Genomic DNA, 15,722 nt, shown 5'->3' on the forward strand with positions numbered 1-15,722 from the left:
CAGGGCCCAAGCACTTGGGCCATCCTCCACTGCACTCCCTGGCCACAGCAGAGAGCTGGCCTGGAAGAGGGGCAACCAGGACAGAATCTGGCACCCCAACCGGGACTAGAACCCGGTGTGCCGGCGCTGCAGGCGGAGGATTAGCTTATTGAGCCGCGGCTCTGGCCGAGACTGCTCTTTGAAGTTCTTTCTTGGCAGAGCATTGTTGGTGTATACAAATGTTATTGATTTTTGTGTGTTGATTTTATACCCTGCAACTTTACTGAACTACCTTATGAGTTCTAATAGTCTCTTAGTAAAATCTTTTGGTTCCACTACATAAAGGATCATGCTGTCTGCAAACAGGAAAAATTTGATGTTCTCCTTTCTCATTTGTATGCTTTTGATATCTTTTTCTTACCTAATACCTGTAGCTAAAACTTCCCGAAATATATTGAATAATTGTGGAGAGAGTGGGCATCTTTACCTGATTGTTCATCTTAGTAGAAGATTCAATATAATGCTGGCTGTGTTTGTCATTTATTGCCTTAATTGTGTTGATGTATGTTCATTCTATACCCAGTTTGCTTAAGATTTTTTTTATCATGAAAAGATGTTATATTTTATCAAATGCTTTCTCTGCATCTATTAATATAATCAAATGTTTTTTATCCTTCATTTTGTTGATGTGATATATCACATTAATTGATTTGCATATGTTAAACCATCTCCGCTTCCTTGGAATAAATATTACTTTCTGGGTGATTTTTTTTTTTATATTTATTCATTTGAAAGTCAGAGTTGCATAGAGAGAAGGAGAGGCAAAGAGTTAGAAAGACAGAGAGAGAGAGAGAGAGAGAGAGAGAGATTGATTCCATGTGCTGGTTCACTTCCCCAAATGGCTGCAAAAGCCAATGCTGGGCCAGGCCAAAGCCAGGAACCAAGAGCTTTATCTGGGTCTCCCACAGGAGTGCAGGGGCCCAAGCACTTGGAACATTTTTCACTGCTTTCCCAGGCACAGTAACAGGAAGCTGGATCAGAAGTGGAGCAGCCAGGACTTAAACTTGTGCCCATACGGGATGCCAGTGTTGCAGGTAGCAGCTTTACCTGCTATGCCATAACACTGCCCCTGGGTGGGATCTTTTGGATGTGTTGTTGGATTCAATTGCTGGTATTTTGTTGACAATTTTTGGATTTATGTTCATCAGGGATATTGGTCTGTGGTTCTTTTTTGATTGGATTTTTCTCTGGTTTTGGAATTAAGTTATAGTTGCTCTCATAGAATAAGTTTGCGAAAGTTCCTTCCATTTCAATTTTTTGACTATTTTAAGAGGAATTGGTATTAGGTCTTCTTTAAATGTCTGTTAACATTCAGCAGTGATGCCAGCCAGTCTTGGATATTTCTTTTTTTGGGAAGCTCTTTATTACTGATTCAATCTCAGCCTTGGTTATCGGTCTATTTCTTCATGCCTCAAATTTGGTAAATTAAATATGTACCCAGAAATCTATCCATTTCTTCAAGATTTTCCAATTTATTGGCACATAGCTGTTTGTAATAATCCTAATGATTCTTTGTATTTCTTTTGTATTAGTTATAGCATCTCCTTTTTTCATCTCTGATTTTATTAATTTGGGTCTTTTTTTTTTGGTTAGTTGGGCCAATTGTGTATCAATTTTATGTTTTTCAAAAAAAAACCCAGCTTTTCATTTCATTGATCTTTTGTGTGTGTGTGTGTATGTGTGATTTATTTGTTTGAAAATCAGACTAACAGAGAGAGAGGGAGAGACAGAGAGAGTGAGAAATCTTTCATCTGCTGGTTTACTTCTCAAATGGCTGCAATGGCCTGGGGCTGGGCCAGGCTGAAACCAAGAGCCTGGAACTTCATTTGGGTCTCCTATGTAGGTGAAGGTACCCAAGTGCAGGGGCCATCTTCCATTGCTTCTACAGGCACATCAGCAGGGAGCTAATCAGAAGTAGAGCAGCCAGGACTCAAATCAGTGGTTATACGGGATTTGGCTTTGCAGGTGGTAGTTTAACTCACTGTGCCACAATTCTGGCCTGTATTTTTTGATTTCTGATTTTTTGATTCTCTAATTTGTATTATTTCTTTACTTCTACTAATTTGGGATTTAGTTTGTTCTTATTTTTCTGGTATATGTTGTCAGACCATTTATTTGATACCTTTCCAATTTTTATGTAGGCAGTTATTGCCATAAACTTTCATCTTAATATTATTTTCTATATCCCATAAGTTTTCCATATTGTGTTTTAATTTTAATTGATTTCAAGGAATTTTTTATTTACCTTCCGATTTCCCCTATTCCCACTATTTGTTCAGGAGTATGTTTTTCAATCTACTTGTGTTTGTATATTATCTAGAGTTTCTTTTGTTGTTAATTTCCAGCTTCATTCCATTGTGGTCAGAAAGGATACGCAGTATGATTTCAAATTTTTGAATTTATTGACTTGATTTATGGCCTAGTATGTGGTCTATCCTAGAAAATCTCCCATGCACTCAGGTATATTCTGCAGCTCTGGGATGAAATGTTCTGTAGATACCTATTAGGTCCTTTGGTCAGTAATGTAGATTAGCTCTGTTGTTTGTTGATTTTGTTTGGTTGATTTGTCCATTGAACACAGTAGCATTTTGAAGTCCCCCATTATTATTATACTAGAGCTTATGTCTCCCTTTAGATCCATTAACATGTGTTTAATAAAGCCTGGTGCCCCCAGATTGGAAGCCTATGTATTTATGGTAGTTCCATCTTGTTGTTGAATTAAACCCTTAATCATTTCATATGACTTTCTTTGTCTCTTGTAATAGTTTTGTCAGATATGATCATAACTATTCCTGCTCACTTTTGATTTCCATTTACATGGAATGTCTTTTTCCAACTTCTGCCTCACCATGCCTGTTAAGGCTTTCTGCTGTGATCTCCCTTCATGGAGCAATGTGGTCACCCAAACCCCAGTCTACTCCCCAAGCCAGACTCAAAGCCACTGGGGAGCATGGAATTCTCCTTCAGTCAAAGTTGCCAGTGATGGTGACTACAGCAGCTTCCTCTCACCTTACCCTCACAAGATAGTGCTTCCTACTGGGTACCAGCCATGCAGATGCAGGAGTGGCTGCAACATGGCTGATGGCAGTGTGTCTGTCTGTATTGGCCAGAGAGTCTCTGTTCTGTTCTGTCTGTTCTTTACTGAAAATTTCTCTTAATCAGTGTCCAGGAAACATGGGCCTTCTTTTGTTTTTCTGATATCTTTCTTTGGCTGAAATCAGTGCAGCTTCTCACTTAGTTCAGCCTTTAATTAAGTCTTTTAGATAACAATTTGAATTTCTACACCTCTACATATTCCAGTATGTCCAAATGAAGATTCACTCCACTTAGAAATTTTATTTCTTTCTTTTTTTTTTTTTTTTTTTTTTTTTTTTTTTTGCAGGCAGAGTTAGATAGTGAGAGAGAGAGACATAGAGAAAGGTCTTCCTTTTTCCGTTGGTTCACCCCTGAAGTGGCTGCTACGGCCAGCATGGCGCTGCGCCGATCCAAAGCCAGGAGCCAGGTGCTTCCTCCTCGTATCCCATGCAGGTGCAGGGCCTAAGCACTTGGGCCATCCTCCACTTCCTTCCCTGGCCACAGCAGAGAGCTGGACTGGAAGAGGAGCAACTGGGACAGAATCCAGCGCCCCAACTGGGACTAGAACCCCGGGGTGCTGGTGCCACAGGTGGAGGATTAGCCTAGTGAGCCCTGGCACCAGCCAGAAATTTTCACCATAGAAATTTCCCTAAAGGGGATTGTTTGGAAAAACATAATCTCTGGGATTCCTCTGAGAAATATACTGAGAGCCAGAGAGGAGGATGGCTATAGGGGAAGATGGCACTGAATTCATTGGGAAGTGTTCCCTGGTCTGCTCAGGCTGCTTTAACAAAGTAATACGTTGGATGACTTATTAACAGCAGCAATTTATTTCTCACAGTCCTGAAGCCTGGAAAGTCCAAGTTAAAGGCATTGACAGATTTGGTGCCTGGGGATGGTATGCTTCACAGACTTCTCACTGTCCACTCACGTGGTAGATAGGATGAGAGAATCTAAGATCTCTTTATACTAATTCCATTCATGAGGGCTCCACCCCATGACCTAATCACCTCCCAAAGCTATACCTTCACCTTGGGCATGAGGATTACAGCATTGCAGTTAAGGGTGGGGGGCATAAATGTTCAGAAAATAGCAGAGCACATTGCCTAAGGCAGAATTTTGTCATGGGTCACTCTGGCTCCAGCGACATCCTCCACCTCAGACACTTTGTGCCTGAGAAAACTTCTGTTTGGAAAACAGTTTCCCATTTTCCAAAATTCTTACTACCTACCTCATTAAGATCCTTGCTAAAATAGACTCTTATCATGGAAGCTTGCCTTGGACCATCCCTATACCATGCCAGATCTTTTTGCCTTACCTTGCTTTATTCTTTCTCATAATACTAAACATTCCGTGGCACTTTTTAAATTCTTGCTTACTACCTATTATCTTTACTCCACCAGAAGCTTTATGAGAACGTTAGTTTTACTTAGCAACTGCTTTCCCCAGTACATGGAACATGGAAGCACTCAATAAATACTGGTGAATACATGTATAAAAGAAATCAGGCAGGCTTACTTGTCATAGAATGTGTTGTCACTTGAGGATATTCTTGTCATTGCTTTCTTACAGTTATGGGAGTGGTTCACATGTGTTGTATATTTGTGGCATATATATTATAAAGTTTTTCAGATTCTGTACTGCTTGAGATGTCAAATTACTGAATTTCTTTTTTAAATATTTATTTATTTATTTAGAAGGCAGAGTTATAGAGAGAGTGGCAGGGAGATCTTCCATCTACTGGTTTACTTCCCTTTGTCACAATGGACAAGGCTGGGCCAGACCAAAGCTAACAGCCTAGAAGTCCTTCTGGGTCTCTCACATGAGTTGCAGGGTTCCAAGCTCTTGGGCCATCATTTGCTGCTTTTTCAGGTGCACTAGCAGGCAGCTGGATCAAAGGTAGAGCAGTCAGGACTTGAATCAGCACTCATATGAAATGCCAGCTTCTCAGGCAGTGGTGTAAACAACTGTGCCAAAATGCCATTCCCAAATGACTGAACTTTTGATAAAGAATGCTGAGTTCTTTGGGTACCCAATCAGGTTTGTAACCGTAGCTTACAATGTTTAATGGTTACTTCATATATGTATACACACACATGAGGAAACTTGAAAAAGATCATGTGAAAATGAAATTTATCAGTTTGGGTACAAAAACTTTGAAATTTATAAATCATTTATTTCACATTACACATTTCCCTTCACTTTAAAAAAAAGAGTTGTTTATTTGAAAAGCAGAGTTACAGAGAGGCAGAGGCAGAGAGAGAGAGGTCTTCCAACTTCTGATTCACTACCCAGATGGCCACCATGGCTGGAGCCACACCAATCTGAAGCCAGGAGCCAGCAGCTTCCTCCAGGTCTCCCACATAGGAGCAGGGGCCCAAGGACTTAGGCCATCTTCTGCTGCTTTCCCAGGCTATAACAGAGAGCTGGATTGGAAGTGGAGCAGCTTATACTCAAATTGGTGCCCTCATGGGATGCCGGTGCTGCAGGCGCTGGCTTTACCCACTGTGCCACAGTGCCAGCCCCTGCTTCACTTTTGAGGGTCCCTCACATATAATGAAAGCCTTGCACTTTACTTCATTCAGAGGAATTCAGAATAAAAAAAAGATGCAATGATTGGTAGGACATGATATGTGTACCTCCTCCCTCTTCTCCTTAGCTGTCTGCTGCTCTTACCATTTATCTACTGCTTATCAGCAGTGAAGGCCCTTGGGGCCTGGAATGCTTCCTACAGATACTGATCCTTTGAGCCCGCTCCATCCCTATCTTTCATCAAATCTTGCCCTGCATTGACCACCCTATTTAGTAGAGCCCGGTACCTCCCTACTGTTGTAGCAGTTCCAGTCTTTCTTATTCTGTTCTCTTTTCTGCCTTTCCATTATTATCAAGTTGTAACATACTATGTAATTTATTTATTGCTTATTGTCTATATTCCTCAAATGGCATGTAAGCTCCATGAAGAATAGGTTTTTCCCTCCACTGATTTATCTGCAGTGTTGAGAACAGTATTTGGCACATCATTGTCAACATTTCAAAAAATATGGAGTGATTGAACTGAGCACTCTAATTTGTGCTTTATTTCTCTGTTTGCTCAAAAAAGTTTTCTTCAGGAACTCATATGTCAGAGACTACATTAGGTATCTTTTTCCTTCCTAGACATTGTTACCACTCTAGAGGACCTCATATAATTTCACTAGATGGTTTTCAAGGCATAAAACTTACTGTTTATAATTCCTTTTGACTTCTACATGGCTCTCAAACTTTAGTGAGCATATCACTTGGTTTTCTTGTTAAATATAGATATTCTGCAAAAACAACCTGAGAAAAATAGAAAATCATTCATGTTTCAGATGACATTGTCAAGAAAGTGAAAAGAGAATCCATAGGAGAAAATACTTGCGTATCTGGTATCCAGAATACATAAAGAACTATTAAATAAAGCAATAAGAAAACACCCCAACTAAAAAGTGGGCAAAGTAGTTGAATAGATATTTCTCCAAAGAAGATATCACAGTGGCCAATAAGCCATTTGGATGAGAATGTGGAAAAACTGGAACCCTGGTGGGCATTTAGCTTGACATTCAACAAAACATTAAACATAGTTGCCACACAACCTAGCAATTCTAATCTTAGATATATGACCCAAAGAATTCATGTATAGCCACATAAAAACTTATCCATGAATGTTCCTAGCAATATTATTCAAAATAACCAAAAAATGCAAACAACCCAAATATCCAACATTTGATAACTGGATAAAATATATATTCATACAATGGAGTTCTATTCAGATAAACCTATTCAGTTCTTTTTTTTCTTTTTTCTTTTATTTTATTTTTTGACAGGCAGAGTGGACAGTGAGAGAGAGAGAGACAGAGAGAAAGGTCTTCCTTTGCCGTTGGTTCACCCTCCAATGCCCGCCGCGGCTGGCGCACCACGCTGATCCGATGGCAGGAGCCAGGTGCTTCTCCTGGTCTCCCATAGGGTGCAGGGCCCAAGCACTTGGGCCATCCTCTACTGCACTCCCAGGTCACAGCAGAGAGGTGGACTGGAAGAGGAGCAACCGGGACAGAATCTGGCACCCCGACCAGGACTAGAACCCAGTGTGCCGGCGCCACAGGCGGAGGATTAGCCTATTGAGCTGTGGCGCTGGCCAAACCTATTCAGTTCTATACACATAAACCTAAACAACATTATGCTAAGTAAAAGAAGGCAGACATATGATTTTATCTATAAGAGATGTCCAGAATAATAAAATTCATAGTGACTAGAAGTACGAATAGATTTGTGGTTGCCAGAGGATGGTGGGAAGAGGTAAAAAGCTGCTGCTAATGGTTACCAGGTTCCTTTTAGAGAAAATGAGAAAGTTCTAAAAGTAGATAGTGGTAGTTGTACAACTTTGCAAATGTTGTAAAAGAACATGAATGTATACATTAAAAGTACATTTTTATAGTATGTGAATTGTATCTTAATTTTTAAAATTTGCAATCAAGACTTTGATATAAATAAATTCAAAGCACAAATTACAATATAAGTAAATCAGAAATTGGATTTTTTGCAACTATTTGGATTAATAAGAAAGTTTTCCATGCCAGGTTTATAAAATGTGAAGAGTGGTGATAGAAAAATGGCTGTCTATAGGGATAGGGATTAGAGGGCAGGCTATTAGTGAGTATGAGGAAGCCTGCTAAGGTACAAGAAATATTGTGTATCTTGATCTCAGTGGTATATAAATGCAAAAATATCTTTGGCTTTATGATTTTTGTTCCTTATATAAAGAAAATTAAAAATAAATGTGAGGGAGGAGGATGTTTCCAGATGCCATTGTCAAAGTTTTAAGTCAGCAGATCTAGTACGGGGCTCTGAAATCTGCATTTTAGCAAGTACATCAGATAATTGCAATATAGGTGTGTAGACCTTTGAGAACAGTGTCCTAGGTTTGAAATAAACTGCCAGATAGATATAATATACTTGATTCATGCTTAGGCATTTATCCTATATGTGAGGCTGGCTTAATTTAGTTCAATCCTCCCATGGGGATATTGTCAGAGGTCTTTAGGAACTCAATCCAAGGCAGTGATCATTGACACACATTGGGAAGTTACATTTTTCCATAAGGAAATAGCTTTTGAACTGCTTGGAGTATGTGCCTGTGCAGCCACTAGGATGTTATTAAATCATCAATTTGAAAATAGTGAAAACACTAAAACCATGATACACCATAAATTCCATTAGCCTAATGCCAAGGAATAATAATAATTAATATATTTCAATACTATTGTGTTTTCATATATGTTGCTATTTTGGTTTTTGACACAAATCTGTAAGATTTTGCAAGGTAAGTGTTACTCTTTCCATTTTAAAGAAGCTGATTTGGAGAGTTTAATTGATTTACCCAAAATGGCAGAGCAGTTAAGGACTCAAAGTTCTGCTGACGACATACATGTGACATATATCGTTTGTGTATTAATTTGTAGGGCTTCTATATGAGAATACAACAGACTGAGAGGCTTAACAATTTGTTTTCTCAGTGTTCTCGAGGCCAGCAGTCTAAGATCAAGGTGCCATCAGTGCTGGTTTCTAGTGAGGGCTTTCTTTCTGGCTTGTTGAAGACCACCTTCTCTCCAAGTCCCCACCTGGCCTACCCTCTATAAGTGTGTCAGGCTGGGGGAAGTGAGGGTCAGGGGAGGGCAGGGGAAAAGAAAGAGACAGAGAACAGAGGGGCATGCTTTGGTATTCTTTGCTATTTTTATAAGAACACTAGTCCTGTGGGATTATGGCTCTATCGTTACAACTTCATTTTACTTTAATTACCTACTTAAAGGCCATATCTCCAAATACAGTGACATAAGGGTTAGGGCTTTAACATATAAATTTGGGGAGGACATAACCCAATCCCCAGTCATGCCACTTTGAAGAAGCAGCTGTTTTGTATGGCAAACCTGATTATTTCTGGATTATTTCTGGAATTTCTATAGCATGGGTATATAAACAGAGATTTATGTCAGTAGAGTTCCCTCTGTAATGACTTAAAAATAATTAATAAATTTGTGAAACAGCTCCTCTAAGTACCCAAGACATTTCCTTTTCCTCTAGAAAAATGTGCTTTGAAAAGTATATTGATTTGCCTGTGAGTTCCAAAATGTTATCAATCCTTAAAGGGAGGGAGCAATCCTGGATACCGGGTACCAGCTCTGTTTTCCACCTGTGAGTGACAAGCAAAAGTAGTGCCTCACCTTCTCAAGACTTTCATTCTATTTGCCTCTCTACAATCTAAAATTACCTTTCATTTACTGAAAATTAAATGAAAATGTTTATTATTCTAGATACATGTGTTCAAAATTAGTATTTAAAATAGCATTATTGTGAATTGGTCTTGAGTATTTGGATGTGCTTTTAACAAAACCCACAGAAATTTTCCGAGAGTATTTTTTATATTACTTGTTTATTCTATGATATTTTGTATAACAGAATTAAAATGGAAAAAATGAACAGTCAGTGACTAAAGCTGCTTTTGCAAAACTTATCTTACAGGTCCTCAGAGTATATTATGATCGCCTTCTGGATAATGCAGACAGAAGTTGGCTTGTCAACTACATTCAAGAAACTTTGAGAAAATGTATGGGAGAAGATTTTCACGAGCTTTTTAAAAGTTTGGATTTTGATAATGATGGAGTAGTAGAAGAAGATGACTTACGCAGCTTAATGTTTTGTGATTTCCATGATCTTAAGAGAGAGGATACCAACTACAGGGAAGTCGCAGATGTGGATAACCTTCGAGTTATAGTAGAAGCTCACCTGGAAGAATACAACAATATGAGCAAAAAAACTATGAACTTGGTATTATTCCGATTTGCCATAGAACACATCAGCAGAATTTCCAGGATCCTGAAACAGCCTCGCAGTCATGCTCTCCTGGTTGGTGTTGGAGGGAGTGGAAGGCAGTCTGTTACCAAACTAGCTGCCCACATGGCTGATTTTTCAGTTTTTCAGGTTGAAATCTCCAAGGGCTATGGTACTACTGAGTGGCGTGAAGATTTAAAAGTGATCTTAAGGAAATGTGGTGAAAGTGAAGTGCAAGGTGTCTTCCTGTTTACAGATACTCAAATTAAAAGAGAGTCATTTCTTGAAGATGTCAACAATCTGCTCAATGCAGGGGAGGTTCCAAATCTCTTTGCACTAGATGAGAAGCAGGAGATATGTGAAAAGATGCGGCAGTTAGATCGCCAGCGTGATAAAACAAAACAAACAGATGGAAGCCCTATAGCTCTTTTCAACATGTTTATTGATCGATGTCGCAACCAACTGCATGTGGTCCTTGCCATGAGTCCCATTGGAGATGCGTTTCGGATTCGTCTTAGAAAGTTCCCTGCTCTTGTTAACTGCTGTACCATTGACTGGTTTCAGGTATTGTCATCTAAATTTTAAACAGACTTTTAAAAATATTGAATCTTTTAAGAATATTGACTTATTTTTATGGACTCCCCACAAAAAATGTTCTGCAGAATTTTGTGATCAATCATAGTGTATTTGTGAAAATATAAATGTGTGCATTGAGAGTATATGTAGTCATTAACCTCAATATGGTATGAAATGTGTTAGGATAAATGAGTGTCACTTAAAAACATAGGGCATACTTGAAGCTTTCATTGAGGAAAGCTTAATGAAGAGGGTTTTCTTGAAGGTGTAAGCAGGGTCAATGGAGCCAAAAAGGAATGTTGGAGCAACAGGAAGTGGTGGAGCAATAGCAGGAAGTTGTTGCTGCACCTGGGTATATAAGGGAAGATGGAGGAAAGAGTGTCACTGTAGCTCAGAGAGCTTGAGATCATGGAAGTAGGACTGCTTGACAGGAACACAGGAACAGAAACTAGAAACCTAGAACTCAGCTACAGTTAGACGTCAGGGAGGATATAAATACCTCCATCTATCTCTACTTCCACTCTGTAATCTCTCTATTAGCCAAACCCAGCAGAAGTCAAAGGAAAGGAAGTCAGAGTGATGTTTTTTGTGGTAAACTTCAATGTTAGGAAGCCCAGAGCTGAATGGACAAAGGTAGAGACGGGATGATGGTAGGGGAGGGAGAAGAGGTAGTAAAGTAAGAGTAGCTCAGTTCGAAAAGTGAGTTAATTCCCCCTTCTGACTTTCACAGTGTATCCTAATGCACTCTCCATGTGTGTAGTAGGAAAACTGTAGGTCATGACTGGGGTCTATCCTGTGAGTAGAATCTTACACATAGACATTTATGACTTTGGAAAATGTATATAGCCACTCTGTACCACCAGTTCCTGGTAAAATTAATTATTTCATGCAAACCATATTTATTGAACCTTCTGGTGCTTTGTAGCAGATCTTATTCCTAAAGCTGGAGGTAAAGAAGTAATTGAAACAGATAAGACCTCTTCTTTCCTTGAGCTTACGTTTTAGAGACAAATTAGAAAGGAAAAAAAAATTCTATTATGTAGGGTAGCATGCAGAGAGCAGAAGGCTTCTTGAATAGGTGACCTTTAAGAGAAGCCTTGAAAGAAAAAAGTACCAGTCCTGAGAAGACATGGGCAGAGAGTAAAAACTTGTGAAGGCAAGGGGCTGGATGGAAGGAATGAGAGGGGTGAGAGAAAGTCGAGATGACATGAGCAAAGTAACTGAGGGTGAAGTGATAAAATTAAGGTCAGAAAGATCCAAATCAGTTAGACATTTGCAAGTTGGTTTGAATTTTATTTTAAGTATATTGGGAAATTTCACAAAAGCATATGTTGAGGAGTGTGATATGAGCTGGTTCACATTTTGAAAAGGTCACTCTTAACAACCATATAGAGAATGAAAGCAATTAATGAACTATTGGAAAATTCCAGGGAGATGATGACAGAGACTTCAGTGGGGATAGCTGAGGTATATATGAAAAGAAGGAAAAGTCATAGTGATGGCTACATGGATTGCTTGTGAGATGGATGTGGGGTTGAGGAAATGCAGAGAGATCAAGGATGTGTCTTACATTTTGGCTCAGGCACCTGGATGAATGGTGATGATGTTAATTTGGTTAGGCAAGACTGCACCTATGATAAGGGACATAGGAATCATGTTTTGGGCTTGTTGAGTTTGAGATGCCTGTAAACTATCCAAGAGAAATCAAGGAGGTAGTTATTTATGTGATTCTGGAGTTTGGAAGGAAAGGGTAATAGGATTAAAAATTAATACTAATGAAATGCACGTAGAAATAGATATTTCATGTTAGGTTCCTCTCCCCTTTCTTGCCTGTGCAATACTCACGAAGAATTTCTCTAATCCCAGGACAAGCCATAAAGAGTTAACACTCTAAGAATGCAAGCAATTGAGGGAAGCTCCTCATGAAAATGTTTCTCCCACCCCGTCCCTTATCCTGTTCCTCTCCATCTCCAACATCCATAAATTTCAAAGGGCTTCGGTAGCAACAGAGTCATATTAATAACTTTGACAAAGTGCTAAAGCATTTATCTTAAATTTAGTCATGGCCTGAAGATGCACTGCAGGCAGTTGCCTCACGATTCTTGGAAGAAATTGAAATGTCAGAGGAAATACGAGATGGCTGTATCGACATGTGTAAAAGCTTCCACACATCTACTATCAATTTATCAACATCCTTCTACGTTGAACTCCAGAGATACAATTATGTGACACCTACCTCTTATCTTGAATTAATCTCTACCTTCAAATTGTTGTTAGAAAAGAAAAGAAGGTAAAAATGAAGCTTTACATTTCTAAGTTAGCAGTGATGGCTTAAAAATATTTGTGTATACAAAAATGACAGCAATGTTGGAATAGAGATTTTTCTTCATATACTGTGAGCTTTGTTAAATCTTTAAAGAATTTAATCCATAAACATTTTGAGGCCAGGGAGTAGGCTTTAATCTTTCACATAGATGCATTGCCTTCTACATGGTAAATTCATAATCATATTTGTTAAAAGAGCACAGGTATGCTATTTAGAACTATGGTAAAATTTCAGGGTAATTGAACAATGATACTAAATAAACACCACTAGAGAGTCGTTTCTTTTTTGGTGAGTAATTAGATGATAGATAAGCCCTCTTTTGAGATATTCAAAAGTTGAGACCCCTGAGATAGCCATTTAGTATTCATAGCCAACTTTCCTTCTCCAAGAAACTCTCATTTGAAAGTATCCATATAAATAATAACATACTGTAGAATGTGTCAGTGTGAGTTTCTATGATGTTCTTGTGGATGACTTTAACATGCAGAAAATTTTATTAAGAATTTTCTGTGTTTCTAAAATTTAAAACCCAGTATATATTTGTATTATAAAATATGAAAATGTTATTAAGCTAGAAAGATAGAAGTTTAGAAAATGTTAGTAGTCCCCTTTAAAGTTAGGTCTTCAGTTATGCTCAGTCACATTCAAAAGGTGTTTAAACAAAATTTTAATATTGCATTTATAATTTTAATGTTTATATTTATAAACAAATATATAAACTTAAAGTTATATATGTATATAATTCAGAATTACAAATTTATCAGCCTTAAGTTCCTTTAACTGTTTGAATATTATCTATAAAATTGTGAAATTTTTACTTAAAAATACAAATCTAATTCTAGTGCTCAATAAAATGATTTATATTTAAAGCTCAAGTGCAATCCTTAATCTAATAGACTAAATTCTTGTAAGTGGGGCCAGTGTTGTGGTGCAGCGAGTTAATCCTTTGCCTGAGACACAGGCATTTCATATCAGAGCAGTGTTTCAAGTTCTAGCTGCTTTGCTTCTGGCCAGCTCCTAGAAAATGCGCTTGGGAAGACAGTGTAAAATGGCCCAAGTGTTTGGGCCCAGATGGACTTTGGCTCCTGGCTTCAGCCTGGACAAGCCCTGGCCATTGTGGCTATTTGGGGAGTGAACCCAGCAGATGGAACATCTTTCTCTTATTGTCTCTTCTTCTCTCTATCACTCTGCCTTTCAAAAGAAATTTTTTTAGATATATTAATATATTACTATTAATATATGGTTATATAGCAAATTATGAATCTTCCTGTGGCTAGCTCACTGTGTCAGGTATTTTTATTATTATTATTTTTTTTTTTTTTTGACAGGCAGAATGGATAGTGAGAGAGAGAGACAGAGAGAAAGGCCTTCCTTTTGCCGTTGGTTCACCCTCCAATGGCCGCCACGGCTGGCACACTGCGGCCGGCGCACCACGCTGATCCGAAGGCAGGAGCCAGGTGCTTCTCCTGGTCTCCCATGGGGTGCAGGGCCCAAGCACTTGGGCCATCCTCCACTGCACTCCTGGGCCACAGCAGAGAGCTGGCCTGGAAGAGGGGCAACCGGGACAGAATCCGGCGCCCCAACCGGGACTAGAACCCCGTGTGCCAGCGCTGCAAGGCAGAGGATTAGCCTATTGAGCTGTGGCGCCAGCCTTGTGTCAGGGATTTTGAAGTACCTTTGCCCATACCAGCTGACATGCTACCCATGGACACTGCTCTTTTTATAGTGACTGCTGCTCTGTCCTCCCGAGCTGGAGTGACCTGTTCACTGTAATCTACACCCCTATGTTTGAATCATACCATTAGTATTTTCTCCATAAACCTAGTGAAATCTGCAATTCCCACCCAAGACTGTTACATGATTGGCCTGGGTTTTATTATTTATTTGACTCTCAAGATAATTGTGCTTTTCAAGTAGATCTTATGACCTTTAATATAATGGAATCTTGCTTTGGAGAGTCTGATTAAATTTTGTGTATCAGTCATGGACTAAGCTTTGTGCTCTCACAATATTTAAGAACATCCTAAAGGAAAGAAAGCTTGAAATAATGAGATACCAACTTACAGGAAGATGAAAAGAGTCACTGTTTTCTTGGCTTTTTCAAATATTCTCATATTTCAAATTTTCCTCTTTCAATTTTTTTCTTCCAAATTTTCTTATAAATAATTTTTTAAAAAATTCTCCTTTACCTCAATAAAATTCCTTCCCTATGATTACTTTTCCCTTGCTAAAGCCCTCAGCTCTCTTAATAGGCAGATAGTACTGTAACCTGGCAGCAAGTTCTCAGGTCACCTGCCAGGAAATCAATGGTTAAACTAACAAAGAGTCACATGGGATGAGCCACAATACTGAAGCTGGCTCATGCTGGCAGGTACGAGACCTTTCCTGTGCTTGCTGCACAAGGTTTTGACTGAAACCAAACTCGCAGATAAAACGGTATTGTATGCCTAGTCCTCTCAGTTCCCATTACTGTCGGGAATTTGGCTCACCTAGAGGGAATTCAACATGTGACAAAATGTGGCATGCCCTCACTTCTAAGTGTATTTTTTTGATTTGTTTTTGTGACACAGCTGTCAGTATCCTCATAATTTCCTTTTCTAGATTGAACCAGTTTCCTCCCCAGCCTATTTTTTGAACACAATTTCTAAACTATGTCACCTTTTTTTTTACTTTGAAACATTATGGGATACCAAGTATTTTTAAACAAAACAAATGATGAAGTATTTTCTCTCTATGAAGAGGATATATATGAATGCAGATTAAAATTTGAAAGTACATTACGATATTAAATTTTAAAGTACATTAAAATATTACATTTTCTGATCAATTTGCTTTATAATTGCTTTGCATCCAAAAAGTATTG

General features: G+C 38.7%; 1 protein-coding gene across 1 annotated transcript in view; it reads left to right on the top strand.

Annotated features, from left to right (window-relative positions):
* Positions 1-15,722, top strand: part of DNAH7 (dynein axonemal heavy chain 7) — a gene marked incomplete in the record, with an annotated part of 367,056 nt that overhangs the window by 220,035 nt on the left and 131,299 nt on the right. Inside the window, 2 exon segments of the mRNA XM_070070446.1 lie at positions 9,649-10,521; positions 12,594-12,823. Of these exon segments, the coding sequence (XP_069926547.1) occupies positions 9,649-10,521; positions 12,594-12,823 (1,103 nt within the window).

The sequence above is a fragment of the Oryctolagus cuniculus genome, chromosome 3 (genome assembly GCF_964237555.1).
Source record: "Oryctolagus cuniculus chromosome 3, mOryCun1.1, whole genome shotgun sequence".
NCBI classification, from domain to species: Eukaryota; Metazoa; Chordata; class Mammalia; order Lagomorpha; family Leporidae; genus Oryctolagus; species Oryctolagus cuniculus.